At 38.2% G+C, this 27,315-nt stretch overlaps 1 protein-coding gene across 3 annotated transcripts in view; it reads left to right on the forward strand.

Annotated features, from left to right (window-relative positions):
* prkceb (protein kinase C, epsilon b) overlaps positions 1–27,315 on the forward strand; it is a 100,988-nt gene that overhangs the window by 25,263 nt on the left and 48,410 nt on the right. For all 3 annotated transcript variants that reach the window (XM_079855037.1, XM_079855038.1, XM_079855039.1), the window contains exon 2: positions 3,583–3,646. In XM_079855037.1, coding sequence (XP_079711163.1) covers positions 3,583–3,646 — 64 coding nt within the window. The remainder of the gene's footprint in view (positions 1–3,582; positions 3,647–27,315) is intronic.

Consider the following 27,315-nt stretch of genomic DNA (forward strand, 5'->3'; position numbering starts at 1 on the left):
AATAACTGTTTAATTGTAAAATGACGTGTTCTGGCCTGGCAGCGTAATACAGCTGGGATCGTTTTGACAACGTTGTCTTCTGTACGCAAAAAAGCTAAGGAAAAATGGTTGTTTTTAGTTGTCATGTAAACATACCCTAAATGAGAAGCTAGGGAATTCAATTGAATATTTATGGTACTTTTAAAGGTGCAGTAAGCAATTTCTGAGAAATTTGTTGATACTTGAAATCAAACCAAACTTGGTTTGTGTTGTGGTGCTCAATCCAATCCGCTTTCAACAGCGTTTCTCAGAAATCGCTTGCTGAACATTTAATGCATTTGTCACAGCACAGGGTTATTCAAAAATAAACCAGTGAAGACAAATAGATTAATAAAAATGCTGAAAAAATTCTAGATTTTTTTTCAATGTAGATTTTTTTTTTTTACATTCATTTTCTTTTGTAGTTCCAGTGCTGAATAAAAGTAACTACTTTTATTAAAATCTTGATGTTGATTAATAAAGGTTCATGGATATGCATCATCTACTCTTGTACCAAATTAGAGTGGAAGGGCTTATTTATCTATTTAGTTAGCAGATGAAAGTTACTGGACAATTTAGCTATAAATTGTGATTTTAATTTTAATTTTATTTGTTTTAAATATAAATTGATGATTTGCAAAATCATTTTATCCCCCTTCCCAATTGGAGGGAAATCATTGTATCTACCATACTGTACATCCATTCAATTCAAAATGGTTACAATGTTACAATCTAGTTAAAAAAAATCAAGGCATATTTTCGTTAAAATAGCAATGAGTTCATACACAACAAAATTTGGTCACATAATTTTCACTAAAATTTTTTAATATTTTTCAGTTTTGTGAACATTTTTGAGTGATGATGCAAATCAATAATGAAATTAGTAGTTTGAACCAATTCATCAAAACAAGTTTACTTACATTACCATGAGATATACTGTATATATATATATATATATATATATATATATATATATATATATATATATATATATTTTTTTTTTAAGAAATTAATATTTTTATTCAGCAAGGATATATTACATTTATCAAAAGTGACAGTAAAGACATTTATAATACAAAATATTTATATTTCAAATAAATGCTGTTCTTTTGAACTTTCTATTCATTAAAGAATACTGAAAAATGTAGCGTTTTCTACAAAAATGTAAAGCAGAACAACTTTTCAACATTAATAATAAGAAATGTTTCTTGAGCAGCACATCAGCATATTAGAATGATTTCTGAAGCATCATGTGACACTGAAGACTGGAGTAATGATGCTGAAAATTCAGAAAATGCACAGCAGATAACACTGAGAGAAAATAACGACCACATAAAGATAACACGGAACAATAAACAGAGGAAACTGAAGACTTAGGGTACGTTTACAAAACAACTATATGCTTAAAACGGATAAGTTTTTCCTTTGAGTTTTGAGTTCGACACCACTGTCAAAATGACCCCAATTCACACGGATTCGCGAAAACGACTTAAAACGCGGAATTCTGCTGCCAGGCCATTAGACTATAGACTGAAAACGTAATATGCATGTACATGACGTCATCGTCTTCAGGGATTTGCGTTTTTGTTGTTTTCATTGAGACCATTTAAAAAAACATGCGCTTTGAAACCTGTTTTCAAAAGTTTGCGTTTTCAGGCACCAAAAACGCTGTTGTCGTGTAAATGAACGGCCAAAACGCATACATTTTTTTTCGTTATTAGTTGAAAACCGTGTCGTGTAAACAGCCCCTTAAATATACGGAGATAACGAGGAAACGCAATGAACAACAGGTGAACATAATCAGTAACTAAGGGAATAAGGGGCCGTTTACACGACTCAGTTTCCAACTAAAACGGAAAACGACAACAGCAGTTTGGGTGCTTGAAAATACAAACTTTTGAAAACAGTTTTCAAAGTGAAAGTTTTTAAAAACTATACTGTTATTGTCTCCGTGTAAACGGGGATCGGTTTGACAACCTTGAAGGAAAACTTGAAGGAAAAACATTAGTACATCGGTGTCGTGTAAAAGTACCTTGAGTAGCAAACAGAACTCAGGCAAAACAGGAACAGGTAAACCGAAACCAAAACACAATGAAAACTAAACAGACTATAACATAATCCTGACAAGCACAGGAATAAATCGCATTTTAAAATATATTACAATAGAAAACAATTATTTTGAATTGTTATACTATTTCACAGTATTACTGTTTTGCTGTATTTTGATCAAATAAATGGCTTGGTGAGCATAAGCGACTTCTTTAAAAAACATTAAAATAATATTGCTGACTATCCCAAACTTTTTGAACTGTAATAGATGTGTATTCTGCCTGCTAATGACAAGTTTTGTCTCATGAGATCTGTTTCGCCATGATAATGTATGTGATATTGTGAATATTTAAGAATCTCAGCTATTCCACTTTTGATACCACCGGCACTTTTGGTATTGGGAGTGTGAATTTTTGCGTGTGCGTGCGCTTGCAACGGGTTTTTTTTTCTTTGCACTGGTGCATCCTGTGTAAAACCTGTGTTGACTGCACTAACATGATACGGCTCGCCTCTAACCCAACTCCCACACACATCCTCATTGTCTCTCTCTCTCTCTCTCACTTTCTCTCTCTCTCTCTCACTTTACTCTCATAGCATGTACAAATCTCTCCACTCATCCCCACATCCTCCCTCCATTTCCTGCTTTAATCTGGTTTTGATGGAACAGCCGTTATGCTGTCATTAGCTGCTGAGAGGAGAACTGGGCCTAATATCAGTCATTTCAGCCTCAACACAACCCTCACAGGGCTCATGTTCACTTAGAGACTGTGCTGTTTCCTCTGCTGGTGCCACATACTCAGCATTTATTCGGCTAATCCTGGCCATGTGTGCTTGTTTATTTCCATTAGTATCATTACTGATAAGTAAGGCTTTCACAGGTGGTGTGCAAACCTAATGAAGCATGAAATCATTGACACTAATTTATTGTATGTATAGGATGCACATGGATGTATTATTTTTTTTTGAATACAACATAATTACATCTGAATTTGATTGTGTGATCATCATGCATTTTTGTTTTATGGAAAAAATCCATAAAAATTCAAAATCCACTTGGTTCAAATGGCATGAAACACACACATTTCCAACATGGTGGATGTTAGCCAAAAACAATGTATTTTGTTAAATAATTTAGTAATAAACTGCTAAAACATATTTATATGCAATTTAGCATATATTCAACTTTCTCAACAAAGGTTTTGGTTTAAAAATATAGATGATATATAAGCAAGCAAAAATAAATAAATTAATAAATAAAAAATATTCTGGTATTGCTAATATAGTTGGATTCTTTGTGATAAATTCCTAGTTTTTACTTATTTGTAAGTGTTGGGAAATTATTGGGAGAAATTGTAACACTTATTATTGTTATAAAGATCCAGTCTGCTTTTTCAGAAAATGTGTTTACTCTAGAACATGAATTTGACTCTTAAAAATAGGCCAGTGAAGATTATTGAAGATGTTCCTTTGCTTTCCTGCTGAAACATAATTTTCTTTTTTGGATGGTCCTTACAGATAGACTTGGAGCCAGAGGGGAAGGTCTTTGTCATTATTGACTTGTCTGGATCATCCAGTGAAGGTAAGACATCCTTGTAAACTTTCTGTGATCGCATTACCTGTCATTTAAAGATTGCTTGAAACATATCCCTGTTAACCATTATACCTAATACAAGATTTCTTATAAATACACTGTCTGATACAGTAAATACTCACTGGACGTTTGAAATAAAAAGTAATAAAGTGATAGTGACAGACACAATGTATGTGGCATCAGGCCTTCGAGATGCATTTATTTTTAAATAAAATAACAAAGCTGAAAACAAAACTCAGAGCTGAAAATGGCATAGTTCTATTAACATATGCCAATTGTTTGAAATGCAGACTTCTGCAGAGTCTGTGCAGCTGCTCTTTCTGGAAATCATATGAAGAGCTGCATCTTTCTGATCTTGATGTTGCCTCTAGTGTAGCTGGATTTAGAAAAAAACAACAACAACACTGTTGCGCGACCATTGGACCCAGATCCAGTGTGGCAGTGATTCCACCCAGATAACCTCCCAGATGTGCCTCTATCGCGAACACTTGCAACGGCCAAACTCCTATCATACCCCTGGATACACATCAGAGATGGCCTACTTCAAGAGCTCCTTCATCCTCTCGGCTCAACTCCTGCTCCTGGAGGCAGAACATATGATCACTTGCCTCTCACACTGATATAGATGCTGCATATCAAACATCTCCTTGTGTCTACACAGACCTTGTGTCCGCACCATCAGTGGTGGAATGGCACAGTTTGCAAAACTGTTAGCCAGGAATTTCTCCAGGAATAGTCATACGAAGAGAGGCAAGCAATTGTCATGTTTTGGAAAGGCATTTGTTGTATTTTGAATGGTTATCCCTGAGATAAGATGCTTATCAAGTATCATAGCTAGCATAACCCAAAAAGGTTTAATAAATCTGGAAAGAGTCAACCATTAGCATTCCTATTCATGTAAATGACAGTAACTCTGGTGTTATGCGAGTCCCACAATAGATTAACATGGTTAAATTAAACATTTTCCTTCATTTTTTTTTTTTTTTAAATTAGCCCTTGGTTAGCAAGCTAACTGCTTTAGCCCAACGTATACTTTGTTTTTTACTTGTACTCTTTAAGTTTTACAATGTAAATTTTCATTATCAGCAGTATGTGCGTACTGTACATGCATCACACATACTCTGCACTCTCAGCTTGCACATGCACCTTGAATTTGTCCACAAAGTGGCAATACTGGCCCAACCCTTTGTTTCACAGTCGAAAAAGAAATGGAAGAGAGCCCTGGTGAAATATCCAGCATTACTGGTCACCACTATAAGCTATGTTTTGCATGCTGAGACTAGCATGGGATGCTGGTTGTTGGTTTTCTGGTCCCCAGCATGGGAAGCGTGAGTGCTGGTAGACCAGCTACACCAGATTGGTTTTGCTTGAGATCAGCATGACTATGCTCTGGTCCAGCAGTTAGACCAGCACTATACCAGCTCTATCCGACATAAACTAGCCTGGACCATTGAGTTCATGTAGGTTTGTTCTTGATTTTTTTTTTAGCCAGGATGGAACAACAAAAACAAACTATTAGAGAGCGCAACAACAATAGACTTGCACTTTGACAAGCGCTTGTGTGATGGGGGTTAAGAGATACACAAAACTCTAGTTTAAATGAGAATGGACTCTTTATATCACATACATTTTGGAGAGAAATGGCGCAAACACTGGACAAAAATGAAACTTGAGCATGTGTCAAATGTTATCAAATGCGTACAACATGCACTTCAGGGTTCAGCTGTCAACGCGGCCATCTATTATTGTTGCAGTCTCCAGTAGTCTCTTCCTCAGTATCTTCCTTTTTTTTTCTACCATGAAACAATGGCCAGGGGGAAAACTGTAGCCCAGACCAGTGTTGCCATCTTGTGGAACAATTAATTGCAAATAATTCATATAGCCTATAGTATGTGTTTACTATATGGATGAAGAAATCTGTCACGCACACTGTACACATACGCTAGTGTACGCAGAAAAATTAAGTATATTTTGAGCCTTAGCTGCAACTTTGCATTAGTTGCGTCTTTTAAGGAACAGGTAAAAAAAAAAGTGTGTGTTTTGTTTCTGTGTCACTCTCAATCTGTTTCAGACTGTTTTAATTGGACACTTATTCATTTTACTGGGAAACAGTCTACGTGACTCATATTTCATTGCGTTTAATCGCGGTTTGCATCAGGAAGTGCGTACTTAACATTTCGTTTTCATGAAAGTTGGATTACTCATCAAAGAGTGGCAGAGACGATGTGTTTATCAGCAGTTGCAGATTTGTAGTTCAGAGTCTGGTCTGATGTTAAAGATATTGATGATCAACTACAATAGATATTGAAGAAAGGACACAAAACATGAATGTCATGGTTAATAGGCCTTTGAAGTGTGTTGTGCATCATACATTTTGCAGATGCCAATCTGTTTTGCAAACTGCCATTCTGCAGTTTACAAGTGTAAATCTGATCTGTGCGTACGTCAGCTCCATATCGGCATTGGTTCTTCTGATCAGATGGACAGGCGGCTTGACTGATTTTGGGTTTTGTCCCTTATGGTTTGGGTTGTTGAAAATTGATCTCAAGGCATCCTTCATGTTCAGCACTGCACTGAAGTGAACAGAAGTTTACACGGTTGGTCCAGTGTGAAGGCCAAAGTATACTTCGGCCGTCCGCTTTCCAGGACTGAATGTGACTGTCTACGTGATATAATTTTCGTCATCCGGAGGGTCCTTGGACGTCTGCGCACAACTGTTCGCATGCAGCCCAATTTTTGTGTCCATGCGGATGGTGCGCGTACAAAACTGCATGTGCAAGTGACTTGAAAACACGTTTAAAAAACACCGTCAACTAGAAATGTCTCAATTTTCTCAACATTTTCTCAACATCTTAACATGTCTCAACATTTTTCATTGGCATCTAGCTAAAATATATCTTAGTCAAGCATAAGATAAAATAAACTGTTTGTTTGGCCGATGAGCTGAAATTTGCATTTTCCAGCCAAGTGACCAGGTAATGGTACTTTTGCCATTTCAGACTATGTGCGGGTCCATATATTGTTGTTATGTTGTTGATTGAGGGTTTGGCACGTGAATCTGTTAAAACACTGAAGTTGATCATTGATTTCTGTTGAAATCAAACCTTTCAAGCAAGTTTAAAGTGTGTTAACAACACAGAACTATGAGAATTTTTGATCCCAAATTCAGAATTGTCATCAACTTTAGACGTTGCTGCGGAGACTGAATTTGACCCTGGCGATTTTGCATTTCAGGGCCGTTTTACAAAATTCTTAAACATTCTTTAAAATATATATATATATTTTTTTGTGTTATGTACCTACCTAGTCAAAACATTTTAAAAGGTCTGTTTTGCCATAATGATTTCATGTGATGTTACATGAGGAGCTGCTACTTCAGTGTAGTCATGTGCTTTAATGTTCGTGCTACAAATGTGATATGGCCATGTGCCTTTTTGACCACTGCCCAAAACCACTGAAAGTGGTCTGAGTGATCGGAACACAGAACGTTCTGCACTCTTTTATCTGTGTTTAGCATCAAGTTTCTTCTAATCCTCAAACACTGCGTTTTAAACTCTGGTACATAAGTTGTCATGCACTGTTTATGCTACGGACATGAATGATGCTTTATATTACAGTATGCTGCTTGTTGAGAAGCAATCAGACATGTGATTTTTCCCCAGTGGACCATAAGATAGGAACCCTAGCCATATCTAAAGACCTGAATAAAATAGAGACTTTTGAAAACACAAGCAATCTGTGCTTTTTGTTTTCTCTTCCAAAAACACAGGCTTTCTTTTCCTTGGAACTGTAATTGGGAGAAATGCCTCTTCGGGTCTGATTGTAGTTCTTTGTGTGAGTCTCTAAGGGTCTTCATACGTGTTAATAAATTATTTGATGAAGACTTTATTAAGCCAGATGCCAGGTTACTTTTTTACTCTGCATTTTTAGAAAACTTCAAATGCTTTAGGACAAGTGGAACTTGTCTTCAGCAACTGTGTGGAGTGTTTGTGAATGTTTTTGTCAAACAAAGCAAGTGTGAACATGTAAAACCCCTCTCTTGGTGCATTTGCTTTTTTGGAAGTGGCTTGCCAGTGTTCAAATGTGCATATCGACATGTTATTGCAGTGGTTTTCAGTTTATGGGTCATGGCCCAAAAATGGCTTACAACTAACTTACATGTTTATTATAATAGGGTCACAGACATGGAAAACAAAGCTAAATGCAAATAATAAATTGCAACTAACCCTATAATCATGCAGAGTTAGGATAGCACGATAAGTAGAAATACAACACTGTTAAAAGGGTTGGAGAAAAAAGAAAGTGAAAGACGGACGTGGACTCTTATTTTGTAGGTGTGCAATGGTATGCAGAAGTCACATACCTCAGTTTTGGGGTCATGGTTAGATACGAGTTCGGTACAATAAAAAAAATGGTCACACTTTAGTTTAGGGTCAAATTCTCTCAATTAACTATTAACTATGTGATCAACGGGGATAGTTCAAATGACTCTGTACGCAATTGGATAGTCCTTCAACCAATAATACTAACGGTCCGGGTGACGTACTTTGCAGTGAAAACTCCAGGCAGAAAACGTATCAAAAAACGTGTTGGTTTGTAACATTGACCAGCTGTTAGCAGAAATGGCATCGAGTGATTTTTACAGGTTGTGCAAAAAAAAAACATGAAAGTGAGTAGTATTTACACCCACTCGAGCAATTTGTTTGCTAAACTAAAGAAGCCATTGAGCATCGTCGAGAGGTTAAAAGCAATTGGATTGGTTTAACCCACCAATAGCGTGCCAGATGGATAAGCCAGTTTGTGATTGGTCCCTGCAGATTTGTAACGGAAGCAGGATAGAAGAATGTACAGGTTTCCAGCCTGAGCTGCTGGGCAAAATCAAATCGCCGGCAGATCGGGCTGGGTTTAGCCAGTCTAAAGTGTTCTTTTCATTTATTTTGAACAGACAGTAGTGCAAATTACAGTTTGTTCCACCTAGTGGCATTTTGTCCCCCCTGGAGCAGTTGGTACCGTACAGCCTCCTTTAGTGTATTAAGCATTAAGCAGTTAACAGAATGTACTCTTGCATAGGCCATATTTTTTTTGCAGGGCTGATAAAAACCAAAAGGTATTTGGTCACAATCAGCTACAAAAATGAAAAGCATCTTGTGTAAAAATTAGACGTGCATTAGGAGTGTTACAATTTGCTCCACTTAAACTATATTTAAACATTCAAAGCTTAAGCCCAACCCTCTTATGTTTCACTCTGTTTTGTGCACAGCCTTTTGGTTCGTCTTGTATTTGAACTCCCTGTTTTGTTCAGTCCCTTGTCGGTTCTCATTTCAGTTTATGTGGTTTGCATTTTTGTCTGTTTTCCTGGATATGTACTGCGTTTATTACTTGGAATAAAGACTTTGTTTGTTAACTCTATCGCTGTGCGTGCTGCAGACCATATCTGTAACAAAAGAACCGAACGACAAAGAAAGAAATAGAATAAGCCATAGACCAGCATCGTGCCTACTCTTCCTCCCCGAACAGAGGAATCTGCTGGAGTATTTGGGATGGATGCTCCAACACACCAGCTTCCCCCTAACATCTTGCGAGCCGGAGACTTACACCGAGTCTGTCCTGGAGCCGGTGCTGGTTACCATCGTAGTCCCGGAGTCGATGCAAGCTGCCCAGTCCATCTCAGCGGACCTCTTCCAATGTTCCCATCCCAACTTCCTGGTCCCATCCCTTCCCCTGGGTACGTCTAATCCCCTGGATCTGTCGGCTCCGCTGGAGTGGTCCAGCTCCTCGGCTCTGCCTCCCCTGCACTTGGGTAACCAGGCCCATGTCTCCAGGTCGGCCTGTCCGCCCGGCTCTGCGTTCCCTCGTCTTCACCGTTCCCCATCTGCCCTTGGATTCCTCTGGGCTCCCTCGTCCCTCCGGATCAATCTCGATCGGTCGTCACTCAGCTTCCACCACAGACTTCCGGGTCTCCAGGCTGCGTTTCGACCTTCCGCTCCACTGGGCTCCTCCCTTCCTCTGGTTTCCTCATTGTCCATGCTTTTGCATTATATTTGAAACAAAAATATTAGATTCCCCATGTAGTCTGTGTTATATTAATATTTTTGTATGTTGTATGTACAGTTAATATATGCAGGTAATATAAAAAAAATTAAGGGCACTTTTGTTTTATTTTGTATTATACAATTTGTTGGTACTATATTGCATGGCCACTTGGTGTGCAGTGTAAAACCTGGGTCCTGAAGCAACACTAGTTAAGAACTACAGTGTTAGTACTCAACTAAAAGTTGTTCTTTTGAGCCGCTGGCCTGCAGTCTCATTAGCACGACCACGGAGACTTGGCAGCTGATAAATCAGTAACGACAGGAGAACAAAACCTAGTGGTCAGGCTAATCCCTAATGTTGTAGAAGCTTTTGAAGATCACACAGCTCTGAACTAGACACACACATGCGGAGTGGTGCTGTTCTGTTTGGCCAAGAGACACAGGTGCATCAGAGTGGATTTCATGGAGGTCGTTCATGGAGAGATCCAGACTGGCTCAAATACTTGCCACGTATGGAGCAAATAGAGAATATTAGATTTAAATGTCAAATTTATGTATTTGTTTATTGTGTAACAGTTTAAGTTTATTATTAACTATTTGTATGCATTTAATTTTATTTAAATAATCTAATTTTGCTGAAATCTCACAGCATTATTCTGTTTATTTTGAAAAAAATGGTTGAAGTCCCCCTGTAGTAATTTTATCCCATAACGTTTTTCCTTGAAAAAAATGTCTTCATGCCTTAAAATAGCTTGAATGTAACTCTACATCCTTGCCTCATTTAGTATACGCGGTCCAATGAACATTCAAATTAGCCCTGCTGAGAGATCCACTCGTTGACGATCACATATTGACATAATTGGTCACAAGGTAGTTTGTGACGTCAGAAACACCAGCGATTTCAAACCGCGTTTTTGAGACTGTCTTTGGTTCACTGCAGTTTTAAGGAGAAAATACTCAGCAATAGTGTTGACTGATGAATTTGCACATGGTTTGTCTGAAAGCATATTAAAACCACCACATAAGCATATGAATTACATTAAAAGCTTGATTTTCACCACAGGGGGACTTTAAAATATGGCCAGCTGTGGAACAAGGAATATTTAATTTGTACTATTACATTAATCTTACCTGTTTCTTACCTGTTCTTACTCATTTTCACTATCTGTGTAAAACTAAATTAGAGAAATTATTGATTTGTATGGGTGGCGGGTGGATGATTTAATTTTAACAGCAGATTCGGGTGACATTAGAGCTGATCCGTGCATCTCAATTAGTTATGTATAGCTATCACCTGTGTCTAGTTAGACTTAGACTTAGACTTAGACAGACTTTATTGTCATTCAACTGCACATTTTACAATATACAGTTGCGTGAAATTTCATTGCAAGGCATAAAAAGACAATATAAATATAAGTATGAACAATATAAAAATATATGCAATATAAAATGAACAATTATGAAACAATTATGACTAGTGCACATATCTATAGCAGCAGGATGTATTGCAGTAAAAAAAAAAAACAGATAAATGGCCAATATGAACATCGCGATAAGTCATTCCAAAAATCATGGCAACGGACATTGTTAAGTTTATATATATCACAGCCACATAGCCTACCACACTAGACATTATTATTATTAATGGAAGGAAACATAGGCATGTTATCCAAGCATTAATGGCAAGGAAAGACCCTTATACTGTGAGCGGCACATATGAGGTGTTTCTGGGTTTTTCTCACTCATTTCTGCTCCGAGGTCTTGATTGTGGCATTTCTTTGAGGTTTAGAATCCAGTATTTCTGTCATTCTTTTGTCTTATATGAATTTAATAAAGAACTCTGTCTCGTATTCTGTCCAAACACACCGCGCCTTCTAAGTCAGGTGACCTGTAAATGCGCAAAAACTGTTTCCATTGCAGTTTTGCGAAATATTCCTTTTTCGAATTGCCTGAAAAACCACCTCATGCGAGCGTAAAAACTTTTTTGCTATAAATGGGAGTTTTTGCGAAATTAACGTGTTTCCATTGGGCGTATTTTCAATTCACAATTTCAATTTGCGCAATTTGAAGGGTAATGGAAACACGGCTACTGTTGTAGAATCTGGATGTTCTGCATTTGAAGCTGCTGAACCTCTTGTCAGAGGGCAGCCGGGAGAACAGTCCATGGTTGGGGTGGAAGGGGTCCTTTGAAATTGACTGAGCCCTGGTCAGGCAGCGTCTGCAAGCAGTGTCATGGATGGAAAGAAGTGCTGTCCCGATGATTCTCTCCGCTGTCCTAGTTCAGTTCTTTTGTTTGCCCTATGTATTTATACCGCCAGTTTAGTTCGGCCGTCTGCCGGAAGCTAGTTAATTTAGTCGAGTTTTAAAGGTGCCGTAGAATGGATTATTTTATTATTTTATAATGTTTCCTGGGGTGCCCTTATAATGTTAGTATGTTTTTTAGATCAAAATTTGTTATAATTTAGAAATAAAAGGCATATTTCCTAGCCTGATTTCATCCTCTGATTTGAACACTCTGTTTGAAGGGGCGTGTCTGCTGTGAGACTTCAATGTAAACGCCCACTGCTGTGATTGGCTGACATGCTTGCATATGAAATATCTGGCATTACATGTAGAGCTATCTGGAAAACTTTTACTATTACAGCTTTTATACGTTTTTACTATTACAGCTATCGGGATTAACGAATCATGAGAAGTTTGTTTAAGTATTTAGATCTATTCCCATCACATAAAAGGTTGCAGTGATGAGCATTGAGCAGATGACAGCCTGTTGATCGTGTGAATGAAGATCTTATCACTGCAACGCGATTTACTGATGCATAAACAGTGTTGAACGACTTTGAGAGAAAGATTATCTGTCTGAACTTGAACAATTACACATCAGAAATTCACATAACCCACTGGTTCTCCAGAGGCTCGGATGAAGGAGCTAAAAAAATATTTTTGTGTTCATTTGTACATCCAAACACTGAGCAACTGCCATGCTTCGTTCGCTCGTTTGCAAGCCACGATGTCTCTTGAGGAAAAAACAATATCGCGCTGGATCTAGATAACACAGTGTAAATTATCGTTAATAAAATCACTACTTACCGCTTGCGGGAATATAACGTTAGTTGAAATTGCCCCCTTCGTCCGTTTGAGACGCCGAGAGAAGCCTGGCTGCTTGATATTGTTCCAGGTTAGAAAAACAGTGAAATGGACAGAGCAAACTAACAACTTCGAATTAAACTGTAGCGGTATCCGATTATAGATAGATAGATAGATTATAGATAGATCTGCCATTTTCCCTATGATCCTCCTCCTGCTTGTTTCTTCACCTGCAGAACTTCCGATGATTCGGCTGCGCAGTTTCGCCTGGCACTGAGCATGGGCTGGCATATGCAAATTTTTGGAGGCGTACATATTAATGATCCCGACTGTTGCGTCACAGTCGGTGTTATGTGGAGATTCGCCTGTTTTTCAGAGGTGTTTTTCAAAAACGAGATTTAAATAAGAAAGAGAAAACTATGGTGTTTGAGACTCACTGTATGTCATGTCCATGTACTGAACTTCAATTCAATTTCACATTCTAGGGCACCTTTAAATATGGATATTTTTCTTACTCAAACACATCACATCACTTCACTTCAGAAGGCCTTTATTTACCCCCGGAGAGCCGTGTCGAGCACTTTAATCGAATAGATCAAGAATAAAGAATAGATAAATCAAGAATAGATGCGCTTTGATGGACTTCAAAAGACAGACAGCCATTCACTGCCATTCAATGTCATATACACTTAGGATGGCTTCAGGGAGAGTAAATCATGGGCTAATTTTCATTTTTGGGTGAACTATCCTTTTAAGTGCAGTTCAACTCCTCCTTATTGATCAAGAGATAATTCTTCAAGGACCACAATTGGAATTTTTTAGACCTGGCGTGACTTGCACAGTATCCCGACCGCTCCTTTTGTAGCAGCCTCAACAAGCAGTTCAAGGCATACCTGCCTGGACGGTAGGTCCTTCACAGAGCCAAAACCGGCCACCATGTCTGTCCAGCTGATCAGGCCATTCCCGAGCCAGGAGCGGAAACTAAACTTCCTTGGTTACAGATTATATCCTCATTTGTTTCTATAGTTACATATTGCTGTCACCTGTGTCTAGTTTAGTTCCTTTTTTTGCCCAGTGCATTCATACCCCAAGTTTAGTTCAGTCCCTTGTCGTTTCTTGTTTTCTTTATGTGGTTTACATTACTTATTCCTGTCTGCAGTGATCTCCTGAGTGTTTAGTTTGAGAATAAAGACTGTTGTGTTTAGAAATTCCTTCGTCTATGTGCATGTCGCAAAACCACACGCTGACAATATACGGATTACTGTTAACAAATTTCTTAAAAGACGACGACAGTAAAACACAAGCTACACACTGAAGTGTTAATAATAACAATGGTAACATAAACCATAATAAAATATAATCAACTCACATAATAAACAAATTAAACCAATTTAAAGTAAATATTTCTGATCTGGGTATGTAACGATTTTATTAGCCACACTCAACCAATGATACACTTGATGTCTTCATAGAGTTAAACACTGGTTTGATGTTTATTGCAAACACACTGTAAAATGAAAAAGAAATGTACTTACCTGTGTTGCCTCAGAGGACAAAAAGGCATTGCTGTATCTTCCAATAAAAGAAAAGAGAAACCGGCTGCATGTTGAGAATAATTCACAAAACAGTCTGTTCTGAAATGTGCAGAACAAACAAAAACTTTATCTTTCAGTCATTCAGGCATGTCATTAAAAGTCAACTTCAGCCATGCATTTGTAATGCTCAGATCTTTAGGAATGCTATACAAACTTTTTGGAGTTGCAGTTTCTTTACATCCACTGACAGTGAGTCAGTGAGTTTGACGGTCTTACTCGACATCTTTATCCAACAGCACTATCGCTCTTGTGACTGATGGACAGACATGAGTTGACATTAGGATTCTCTAGAATTCAAATCTGGGTGTTTCAGAAGAGTTGAAAATGATATTTATATTTTAAAACTGTTAGTTTTGAGTTCTAAAACTTGCCGTTTGTGTTTATCGTAGAGTGATCTCTTACATGTGTAAATATCAAGAACATTTTGATTTTCCATTTCATGAGCCCTTTAAATTTAGGCCTAAATATGTTTTTGAGTGTATTATACAAAAAATAATAAAGCAATTATTAGGTGTCTCCAAACACAACTGGAACTGTTTGAAAGAGCAACCTCAAAGCAACAGTTATTCTCTGGGAACATTTTTTTTAACATCAAATGAAAAAATGAGAAAGTAATTGTTTTAGGAAAAAGAAACTAAAGCAAAAATATCCAAATGTCAATATGAAGGCAAAAGTTGCAGAGTTCCACAGAAGTAGCTGTGTGTGTGCGTGTGTGTGTGTGTGTGTGTGTGTGTGTGTGTGTGTGTGTTTAAGGAGGCTGGCTGGCTGACTGCCTTGCGTCAGTCCTGCTTAACATCAGCAGCCCTCACAAAAACACACACACACACACACACACACACACACACACACACACACACACACACACACACATTCACACACGCTGAGTACTAAGACACCCGACCGGAGACGGGCTGGAGACACAAGTGCAAGTGAGTCACACTGGAGTCGGACAAAGACAGCAGTTCACAGTCCATCATGATGATCTTTCAATCAGGTCATACCACAATGAGAAATATAGCCATCACAGCTCTGAATCTGCCTGTGCTCATCATTACTGCATGGCAGTGCTCCGTACAACTGCGTAATAATCAATACCGCAGACAGTCATTTGCATTCAGTGCACAGACAGTCCAAAATTAACACCCACCAAGTGCTAGTCAAAACTGGCTGTTGATGTTACTCACCAGTTGGCTTGTAGCTTTATTAGGAATGGCAATATCACATTTAAAAATCATGCAAACAATAAAACATTTGCTGCGACCTTCAAATCAGGAATTTTTTACTCAGGAAAATAACAGATATTTATGTAGGTAACCTAAAGGTTTTTTTTTTTTTCTCCATGTGATGACAAGTATGTGTAATATTTCTCACATAAAATCACTAAAAATAAATTCACAATTCAGTGACAGATGCCGTGAGATTTTGACACTGCAATTGAAGGCCTGTTTACACAAAGTGCTGTGTAAGTGTTTGTTCAGACTAACACTAACATTTGGTTGCCATAATTATTTTTTGTTACGATGAGTTGTATTTCTGCCACCTACTGTCAGAAAGTGAATTTGCAAAAGCCTGTCTAACAAAAACAGTCTCTAATAAATCCAAAACCAGAACACTCAGAAGATCGCAGGAGAAGAACCTAACTCAACCACATCAACATTGACGAGACCGGACACTGAACAGAAAGAAATCAAGGCTTAAATGCACATGGAACATAATCAAGGAGAACAGAAACAGATGTGTGGAAACTAATAAACATTTTTTTTTTTTTTTATAAAATAAGTTAACATGATCTGGCTGGTAAACTTTCTCAGTTCACTTAATCTGAAATTTTTAAATGATGGACAAACCCTGCTCAGGGAGCTTTTCTGCCTCTTTTACTCTGTGTGTTTCTGTATTGAATGTAAGAAAAACAGACATGTTCTTTTCTTTCTGCCAGCTCATGTTTAGTATTGAAAGTGCTGAGTCATGCATTCCAGATGTACGCTGCAGTGTGTGTGTGTGTGTGAGTGTGAGTGTGTGTTATCTAATCTCTTTATGTGAAATCTGCTTCAACGCCTGAAAAGTCAGAGAATGGGAATTAGCGTTCAATGGTCTTGATTTTGAAAAGAGATCTTTTGTACACAAAACTCAGATGTCTCCTTTGAAAGAAGTGGCAAGTGACTGAAGTCGTTCACAATGGGGGATTGAAAGACAATAAAAAGAATCATAATGTCTCTCTCATAGTAATCCAGCTGCTGTCTGTTTTGGATTTTAGATTGAGAGACTTGGTAACACCTGTAGCTTTCAACAAAGGGATGGATCACAATGGGTGACTAATCGACCAGCAACCAACTTTGATTAGTATGACAGACTAGTTCATGTAGAAGTTTTGATGTTTTAATTGGCTAGGATATTAAAAAATAAATAATGAACATATATGTAGATGCATTACAGCTAAAAAATCTTTTTTTGTAACATAAATTAAACGTAGCGTCAATTCTGGCAGGTCACGTTAGTCAAGCTCGCATCAGCTGACTCTCAGCTGATCTACATCTACCTATAGGAGTACGACGCCTATCACTGTATTCATATATAAGCTCCTTCAGTATTACCAGCAGCTATCGCGTTGCTCAGGAGCTAATTACCCTCCTCCATCCCCAGCTCCTCCTCTCGTCAGTCAGGACTTGGCATTCTGATTCCCCTTGAATCAGAATAAATTCACGAATTATGTTGTACTTTAAAATCTTGAATTAATGATATCTGCAATACATTCATGTTGGTTATGTTTACCCTAAGGGGGGTTATTGCTGCTATCTCTGCTCTTATTCGTGCTATAGTCAAGTCAAGTCAAGTTTATTTATATAGCGCTTTTCACAATACAGATTGTATCAAAGCAGCTTCACAGTGTTAAATTAAAATACATCAATGTTTGTTTCTAGTGGAAAACGTCCACGTTTGGTAATGCTGATCAATAGTATTGTTGATTGATTAATTAAATTAAATATCCCCAACTGAGCAAGCCAAAGGCAACAGTGGCAAGGAACCGAAAAAACTCCATCAGGTGACCTGATGAAGAAAAAAAAAAACCTTGGGAGAACCCAGGCTCAGTCGGGGGCCAGATCTCCTCTGGCGTCTATGAACTAGAGACCGGATTTAACTGTAAGATTAAAAGTATTATATGAATGCCTGGCTGAAGAGATGCGTCTTTAATCTAGTTTTAAACTGGGAGAGCGAGTCTGAGCAACGAACAGTATCAGGAAGACTATTCCAGAGTTTTGGAGCTAAATGTGAAAATGCTCTCCCTCCTTTGGTTGATCTGGATATCCTAGGTATGACCAAAAGCCTCAAATTTAGTGATCTTAAAGAGCGCGATGGATTATAGGGCGATAGAAGATCCGTTAAATAAACTGGAGCTAAGCCGTTTAGGGCTTTATAAGTCAGTAGCAATACCTTGTAATTAATACGGAACTTTATAGGTAACCAATGTAGTGATGATAAAATTGGTGTTATATGATCATATTTTCTTGATCTAGTAAGAACTCTAGCGGCGGCATTTTGGACTAACTGTAGCTTGTTTATTAAGGATGCAGGACAACCGGCTAATAAAGCATTACAGTAATCTAGTCTCGAGGTCATGAACGCATGAACTAACTTTTCTGCATCAGAAACTGATAGCATGTTATGTAGCTTAGCAATGTTTCTAAGGTGGAAAAAGGCTGTTCTTGTAACATATGAAATATGATTTTCAAAAGACAGTTTGCAGTCTAGTATAACACCCAGGTCTTTTACTTTTACCAGGACTATAGCATGAATGGATGCGCAGGGAGTTCTTGCCCAGTCAATACACCCTCAGTCACGTGCCTCTCTGCTGTCTTTTGCAGGCTTTGTTTGTGCTCTCGTTCTTATGTCACCTCTGTAGTGTCCCCTGGTTTGATGTTTTTATCTCACTGGGTCTTTCAGACAACTTTGAAGTTTACCTGCAGTCCATTAATCATATACAGATGTTTTATCTCTCTTTTAACTTCTCTAACATGCATCCAGAAGGTGAATGAATGAAAATTTAATTTTCTTTCTTCAGTGAAACAAAAAAAAGGATATGTTATACAGAATGTCTGAGCTTCTCTTTTTCATTCAAGGACAGTGGATTGTGATTTCTACTGTCCAACTCTAATAAAAAAAAACACCATAAGACCAGTCCATTTGAATTACACTCTATATTCCAAGTCTTCTGAAGTCAAAAGATTTCAAGTCTTCTTTGAGCAGGACATGATGGTTGTTCATCCAGGCCTCGGCCAGGGGAGTGTCCCATGGCGGCGTTGATGGAGGGAGGAGCCATGGAGGAATACTGATGAGGGCCACCGTGGGGATGAGCGGAGACAATAACGACGAGATGGAGCCCACCGTGCAGCCGATGAGCCGAGGTGCCGGACAGATGACGGCAATCTAGGTGGCCGCGATGGAGCCGCAGCGATGACCTCCTCAGAATGAGGTGGGGATCCGGAGGTCTGTGGGCGAGTTGGAGCGACCGAGGGCGGAGGGCGGGGTCTGAGGTAGGACGGAGCAAGCCACAGCCAAAAAGAGTGGAGGACCAGAGAGCAGCGGACGGTCTGCAAGTCGGCAGTGGAGGCGAAGCGATGTCTGACCTAGCTGCACAAGGAGTCCGGCGAGGCCAAATGGTCCATGCTGAGGTCAAGGGCAGAAGGAGCACAGGCGCAGGAGCCAGGGTGACGGGTCGAGGCAGATTGTCGCGCACAGAGGCTGGGGGCGGAGCCTTGGGCTCCTAATGCCCTGGAGGAGATGAGGCTCCCAATAGGTTTGAGGTGGTTCCTTGCTACTGAGACGGTGATAACTGGGTGGCACTGATGCCTGGAGACTGGGGAAAAGACTGAAGACCAATGCAAAAAAAAATGTAGCATTTGAAATTGTCTGGAGAGGTAGTAAGGGAGGGGGGTTGGGCAAGGCCAGCGAGACTGGTAGAAGACAGGCTGATGTGATCCTCGGTCTCTCTTGGGAACCTCCCGGACAACTGTGCACGTGTGGTGGCGTTAAGATCGGCAGTCGTCCGTGAAGGTGGTTTGATGGGCGAGGTCCAAAAACTCCTTTAAATGTTCCTCGAGGAAGCATTCTCCCTGCTCAAGGCACAAGAGTTTAACTGCTGGAAAGTCCATAATGCTAGCAGGGGTGACAGAACAAAAATACTGAACATGGAAAAAAGAAAAGAAAATCTCACAAACTACATGTATTTACTTTTGTTGGTCCGGTGTTCTGTCACGGGGGTGGTTGTATAAACACACACGAAGATGAAGATGAAGGCAAATAGATAATATTTAATAAATCCAAAGGGTAATCCAAACAGGAACAGAGCAACATAAAACACATCCACTATAGATGACACCGGACACTAAACTGACAGAAAACTGAACATATATACAGGTGATGATGATTGATGAGTGCACAGCTGGACATGATAAGTGGATTACTTTTACGATCTCTTAATGAACTTTTTGAAGCGTTAAAGTGTCAGTTGTGTAGTTGTCAATGGAAGGACAGAAAGGTCTCAAATTTCATCAAAAAAATCTCCATTTGTGTTCCAAAGATGAACAAGAGTCTCACGGCTTTGGAACGGCATGAGGTTGAGTAATTAATGACGGAATTTTCATTTTTGGGTGAACTATATATCCCTTTTAATTACAACCAATATCCTGAAACCTGTTACCTGAAGTTGTTGAATGCTGATTTTATAGTTGTTTGACACTTATAGTTCTTTAAAGACTGATCACTGAGCATGTTTTCACTTGAGTAAATAATAGTAATTAAAACACACTGCTTTAGGTCAAAGACTCCATTGAGCTGCTCTGATATATGAGTGCACTTTTAATTGCACTGGGCCTGCTGTCCTGTGTTAAAGTCCTGTGAAATGTGGTGCTTGGGAAAAGTGAGGTGTTACTCGGGGTGAACTCTGCTTTCTTTTCACTATCTACTATTGATATAGGCGTGTGTAATTAGCAATGTTGTACATTTTGGTTGTGAGTGGAAATCTATAGTATATTTCCAAAGACTGGAGACATTCTGGTCTACAAGAAGAAGAAGAATAAGGATTATATTAATTTATAGCTAATCTCAACTGCTCGATTGTTATATCATTGAGAAATGTGAACTATATTACTGCTTGATTGTTATTGTTGAAAAATGTAAATTATCTTATCAGTTGATTATATATTATAGTACATTCTATTTTACCTGCATACATACAGTACATTCACATAAAACAATATATACTATATAGCATATCTCTGAATGAATGAGAGAGGCAGAGTTCCGCTGTTAAACATCAATATGATTGATGGTGTAATTAATGTGTCTAATTCCATTGACAGTCCTGTCCTCCACCTGTTGCTTGCTTTGCATGCAGCCAGGCAATGGTTGCTATGTAGGGCCAGAGGGTGAAATTTAAGTCATTAATTATATGAAGAAATCCAAGTGGCCATGCAAAGTGTTTTCCTGTTGAATAATTCTCTTGAGCACATGCTTTTTAAACTTTGACCTTCAGATCAATGTATAGCACTCACTACCTACTGTATATACACACTCACACATAAAGAGATACATATAGGCATATCCACAAACATCAACAGTTCAGATTTCTTAAATACTACATGACATGACTTATGTGTATGTATATACACATATTATATATTTACAAACTTTTATATTAGATGTGATTAATCGCTATTACTCAATTTGAAAGCACTAATAAAAAAGTGAAAATGGCACAACTTTTGCAAAAGCAGGTAGCAGTTACATTTTCTTCATAAACTGTAAAAATATAGCAGATTTTTTCCCGTCTACACAGCCATGGATAGGTCAGCAGAAAAGTTGTTTCAATGATAGATACAGTTGTTACATTTTAATACCCTTTTTATTTTAGAATAATATGATGAAACTACACAATAAGACTATAAATGTTTATTAAAGGGACAGTTAATCCAAAAATAAAAATTCTGTCATTATTTACATTATATTCAAAAACCGTATGTTGTTATTTCTCATGGACGATTCTCAAGGATTTCTCATTCGCACTGTTATTCACTCCTTCCAGGATTTTCTGATCTTGCGATCAATGTAAACCAGTGGCCGCATTATTTGTGGCTGCTTGGGGTTTTGTCTTATTTATGCAATTGTTTCCATTAAAAAACATTAACCTGAGGGGGAAACAATAAAAACGTGTGTTGCAACATTGCTGTCAGATCCAATAGTGTGCACTGCATCATTTTTATTTTCAGTCTCTCTGAAAAGCCTGCTTCGAAATGTGTCTGGTTTCAAAATGAATCTGCTGTAAAATGAAGCGAACAAACGAACAGTGTCTTACTGATGCGATATGACTGGAACTTTGTCAACATAAAGTTCATCCACACTTTCTTAGTGATAGGATCACATGGATGGCAATGCAAAGACTGTTTTTCCACAACTTGGCACTTCAAAATGTCCTGTAATCCTCAAAGGCATGTCTATTGTTTTGTTGCTGGATTAATCCTGTATTTGCGTCTGTCTCATATTTACTTCTACATGACATGCATGAATCGGTGGGCGGGGCTAAAGAGGCAATGATGTAGAAATAGGCATTGATCTTCTGCAGAAGTTGTCTTTCGTAATAATGTGACAAAATCCAAAACTAGAAGTTTTATATGATCTTAAATCTGAAGGCTTCTGTGTGCCGAGTTCTTCTCACCCTCACTGAGTGTTAATGAGTGAGAGCTGATAAATGACCAGCCATATCCTACTGAGATAGTATGAGCTACTACATCTGTTTCTTGTCTCTCTTTCTCTCTCTCTTTCATTACAAGCAGTTGAGAGGAGGATGTGGGTGATGCATATGAGGCTGACTTACTTCAGTCTCCTGTGAGACTAGACGCGCCACTGGTCCATTGTCCTTAGATGGTGATTAGAACAGGACCGGCCCTTTAACTGCTGCACATATCTTATCCCCATCATTTAGACTCAAACTCACTGTTTTAAATGTGAAGTGTATCATTTTGTAATGTTTAAATACTTTAATCTCTGTTATATAGAGACAATTAGAAGTAAAGTGTTTGTGGGTTGAAAGTGTATTTCTGAGGCGCTATCAATATTTCTTTTGTTTGATCATCATGAGTTGTCCCACACAACAAATTGGTGTGGAACTATTTTTGACTAATGAGAGATTAGCAAAGAATTTGCTTAAAAAAAAAAGATTGTTTTTCTTTGTCTGTGTTTGTTGTTTGATGTAGATCACGTGATCAGTTATGTTATCCTATATTAAATATTTCCTACAGTACAGGAATTGCACTGCATTGTAATCCACATGGACTCAGGTTACCTGCAGTAGCTAAAGTATATACAAATTCCAGAAGAAACTGATTTTCTACCGAACTAGATTAACATTCTGCTATGATATTAGATTGACCTTTGACCCTTTTCTGAGCAGCATCATTTAAGAGCATTTACTAAACATACAGAAGTCATCAGATTTCCAAGAATTTTAACTCTGCTCACTTTAAGATGCATTTTATCATTATATCTTCTATTAATCCTTAAAATCTTTTCAGTCATTTTTGACCAATTTAATTTTTTTAACAGCTTCCTCAATCTGAGGAATAGTGAAAAAGAGGGAAATATCATAATATAGATCACACTTTCACTTTCCAGTTTTTTATTATTTTTATTATTATAATTATAATTTTTTTTTTTTTTTTATCAAGCACAAATCTTCTATCTCATCTATGCCACTTTATTCATTCTTAAAGTGAACTTCTGGCTGTATGGTGATTCGATTTACACTTTTGGACTGCCGCCTTGAGGATGAGTACAGAATGACGTGTCCAGTGTGCAATTGTTATCTGTTACCTGTCTTTTGTGTGGACTTTTTAGTTATTTCCTTTCTGGTGCCTCATTTCAGAGTCGGTTTGTAGTTTTCTTGTTGATTGTTCTCTGGTTGTTCCCAGTGTCTTGTTCGCTGATTACCCCTAAAAAAAAAAATTCTTCATGCCTTAAAATAGCTTGAATGTAACTCGACACTTTTGCTTAATTTATTATATGCGGAACTGTGATTATGCTACTTAGCCCCGCCTCCACTCACTCACACTAGAGATCCACTCGCTCAACTTACAGAGGTAACCACTGTTACAATGCACTTTAGTTATCGAGAAATTACGGTGGCCTAGAGAGCTCAACGCGAAAAAAAAAACACAAATTAAGAAAACATCTTCATCAGTTTCACAATACAAGTGTGCTCCAAATACTCACAACACAACCAAATACAGAAACGCGTTGCAAATAGCACAGAACAAACAGAAATGTTTCTCTGAGTGATCTGTTAGATTTATATTCAGTTAGCATATCTGCAATGTATTGAGGTCCTAGGCCATTGAATGATTTATATACCAGTAATAATACTTTAACATCAATCCTAAATGTAACTGGGAGCCAGTGTAAAGACCTGAGGACTGGTGTGATATGTTCATATTTTCTGGTTCTGCTCAGAATCCTGGCAGCAGTGTTCTGTATGAGCTGCAACTGTCTTATGGTCTTTTTGGGAAGGCCAGTGAGGAGTCCGTTACAATAATCCACCCTGCTGGTGATGAAAACATGAACAAGTTTCTCTAAGTCTTGACTGGAAACAAAGCATCTAATTCTTACAATATTTTTGAGATGATAGTATGCTGATTTAGTTATTGCTTTGACATGACTACTGAAACTAAGGTCTGACTCTAGAGTCACATCAAGATTCCTGACTTGATTTTTAATTGTTTGACCCCTAGCGTCAAGGTATGCGTTCACCTTGAACTTCATCTTTGTTTCCAAACGCAATGACTTCAGTTTTGTCTTTGTTTAACTGAAGAAAGTTTTGGCACATCCAACTGTTGACTTCATCAATGCATTGGCACAGGGAGTCAATGGGGCTGTAATCGTTAGGCGATAGGGCTAAGTAGATCTGTGTGTCGTCTGCATAGCTGTGGTAAGCAATTTGGTTCTTTCTCATTATTTGGCTCATTGGGAGCATGTACAGGTTGAACAGGAGTGGCCCAAGAATTGAGCCTTGAGGGACTCCGCATGTCTTGGATGTCCATTCAGACTTATGGTCTCCTATTCTCACAACATAATAACCTCTCCCTTCTAAGTATGAACCATTTTAGGACTATCCCGACCAAGTTTTCCAGCCTGTCAAGAAGTATGTTGTGATCGACAGTGTCAAATGCAGCACTGAGGGTCGAGTAGTACCAGCACTGATAATTTGCCTGAATCAGTATTTAAGCGAATATCGTTTATTATCTTTATGAGCGCTGTCTCTGTGCTGTGATGCGGTCGGAAACCAGATTGAAAATTGTCCATTCTAGATTAAGAATTTGTTCAGCTGATTGAAGACAATTTTTTTCAATGATCTTGCCTATGAAAGGAAAATTTGAGATTGGTCTATAGTTACTTAATATGGTCTTATCCAGATTGCTCTGTTTGGAAAACTTCCAGAGAGAAGTGAGGAGTTTACCACTTCTAGGAGAACTAGAACACTTCTAAACAGTTTAAAACACACTTTTGAAAAAAGATGTGGGAAGTGCGTCAAGGGCGCAAGGTGATGTTTTAAGGTGCTGTACGGTTTCTTCCAAAATTTTTCCATCAGTTTCTTCAAAATCAGACATAGTGACTACTTTCTCGGGTTGTGGTCTGATCTGTATTTTCTGTAATTTGCTGTCTGAGAGCAATTCACTGGGAATGTGACTTGGGGGGTTTGCCAGTCTCTCTACAGTAGCAAAAAGAGTGCGCGTGTTGTTTATGTTTGTTTCTAATATTTGAGAAATAAGTCTGTCTAGCTTTGCCTAGTTCCATATTGAAAACATGGATGCTGTCTTTGTAGATGTTATAATGGACTACAAGTTTTGTCTTTTCTGCTCTGCTTTTCTGCATTGTCTTTTCATATTTTGCACTGCTGTTGAGTTTCTCCAAGGTGCTTTTAGTCTGCCACTCTTCCTCCTGACTTTCACAGGAGCAATATCATCAATTGCACTTTTAACTTTTGAGTTAAAAGAATCAAGGAGAAAATCAACAGAGTCAGCAGATATGCTTGGTGTTAAAGATATAGCCTTGATAAATAGTACACTCATGTTCTCATTTAAGCATCTCTTCTTGACAGACACAGATCTAGCTTCAATGGCAGGAGAGATCAATATGTCAAAGAAAATACAGAAATGATCAGACAGTGCTACATTCTTAATAACAATCGATGAAATGTTTAGACCCTTTCTGATAAGTAAATCTAGAGTGTGTCCATGATTGTGTGTGGGTCCATGTTCTTGCTGAGTCAGATCAAAAGTTTTTTAAACAGTTTTGATTTCTTTTGCCATATTGGTTTCTGCATTATCTATGTGAATGTTAAAATCACCAGCAATGGCAAAACAGTCAAACTCTGAGGTAACTGTTGATAACAGTTCAGTAAAGTCCTCAGCAAATGCTGGAGAGTATTTTGGAGATCTGTAAATAATGAAAGTTCAGGCTTTGGTGGTTGCGGGGCCTGGCGTTTTTTGGTTGATATCTTGGGGCTCGCAGAAATAGAGTGGGATAGTTTGGTTCCAGCATACACCAGTTCTTCCATTTTCTCTGAGAAGCACAGAAGTGTTGATGCTGGAGACTATCATGTCTGGTGAGAGGGGCTGTACAAGTCCCACTATACTTAAAAAATGTTTTTAGTATTTAAAAAAATTATTTTGTATAAAATGTATATTTATTTGCAACATTTATGTTAACCGCAATGTTGTAAGAACAGCTATTCATGGAATAGCTGATGGTCACCGTGCTGCGTTGTCACTGGAACATCCCAGATGAAAATAATGAGGGAATTATGTTGTCTTTCGTTGCTCCCTTCGCCAAGTGCGATCCAAACGGCTACATAATGGCACACAAGTGCCCTGCTCACTCCAAAGTCCCACTTCAAGGGCTCTGCCGTCTGCCCTTCGAAGGGAGTAGGGCATAGGGATGCTCACGGGCAATAAGCATGTCTCAGCCGGGTTAGTCTCTTATTGGGGTCCCCTGGAAACATTTCCGTTGTGGTCTGTGCTATTCGTGTTTCTGTATTTGGTTGTGAACTTTTGCGGCGCGTTTCTGTATTTGGTTGTGTTGTGAGTATTTGGAGCACACGAGTTGTGAAACTGATGAAGATGTTTTCTTAATTTGCGGGTGTTTTTTCTATTTGCATGCGTTTTCTTCAGTTGCAGCGCGTTGAGCTCTCTCTGCCACTGTAAGAAATAGTGCTGAGGTCCAACTAAAGATATAATTAAGTAGGCTATATTTGATTTTGCTAAAATGGAACAATTGCAAGTACACTTTAGGTACACTTTAAATATCTTGCATTTAAATTATACAGTGATCATACTATCCTTACTAACAGTGATATTAAACACATTTAGGCTTAATATTAAGAAATGTGCATTGTGCAATAAAGAAGTACTCCAAATAAAGTTGAATTATGATATTTATATCAGTAAGTCTCAAGCGATATGTCAGTAAATATGTTAATAGTTTTGTATACTTAGTATGAACTAAATGTCTTTTAAATACATTTTGGTATAGGTTTTTTCACTAGGGCATCACTGCAGTTTTTAAAAGAAAGCAATGGTGTTGACATGAATTTACACATGGTTTGTCTTAAAGCATATTAAAAACACCACATAGACATAAACAACATTAAATATTTTTACCACAGGGGGACTTAAAGTATAATTTTAACTGACTTATTATCATGATCAAATATTGTATTTTTCATTAATATCTTGCAGCTCTAGGAAAGACCCTAAAAGCTTTCAGTTTGAAAGGTGTTACAGGGGAAGTGTGTACTTTTTGTGCCTATACTGAGACATTGACTGTTTTCAAACAGGTTTTCTAAATAATCCATCTGTCTTCCATTGGTTGGGTAAACAAATTGTCATTGGTTGAGGCA

This window comes from Squalius cephalus (genome assembly GCF_949319135.1).
Source record: "Squalius cephalus genome assembly, chromosome: 21".
Classification (NCBI taxonomy): domain Eukaryota; kingdom Metazoa; phylum Chordata; class Actinopteri; order Cypriniformes; family Leuciscidae; genus Squalius; species Squalius cephalus.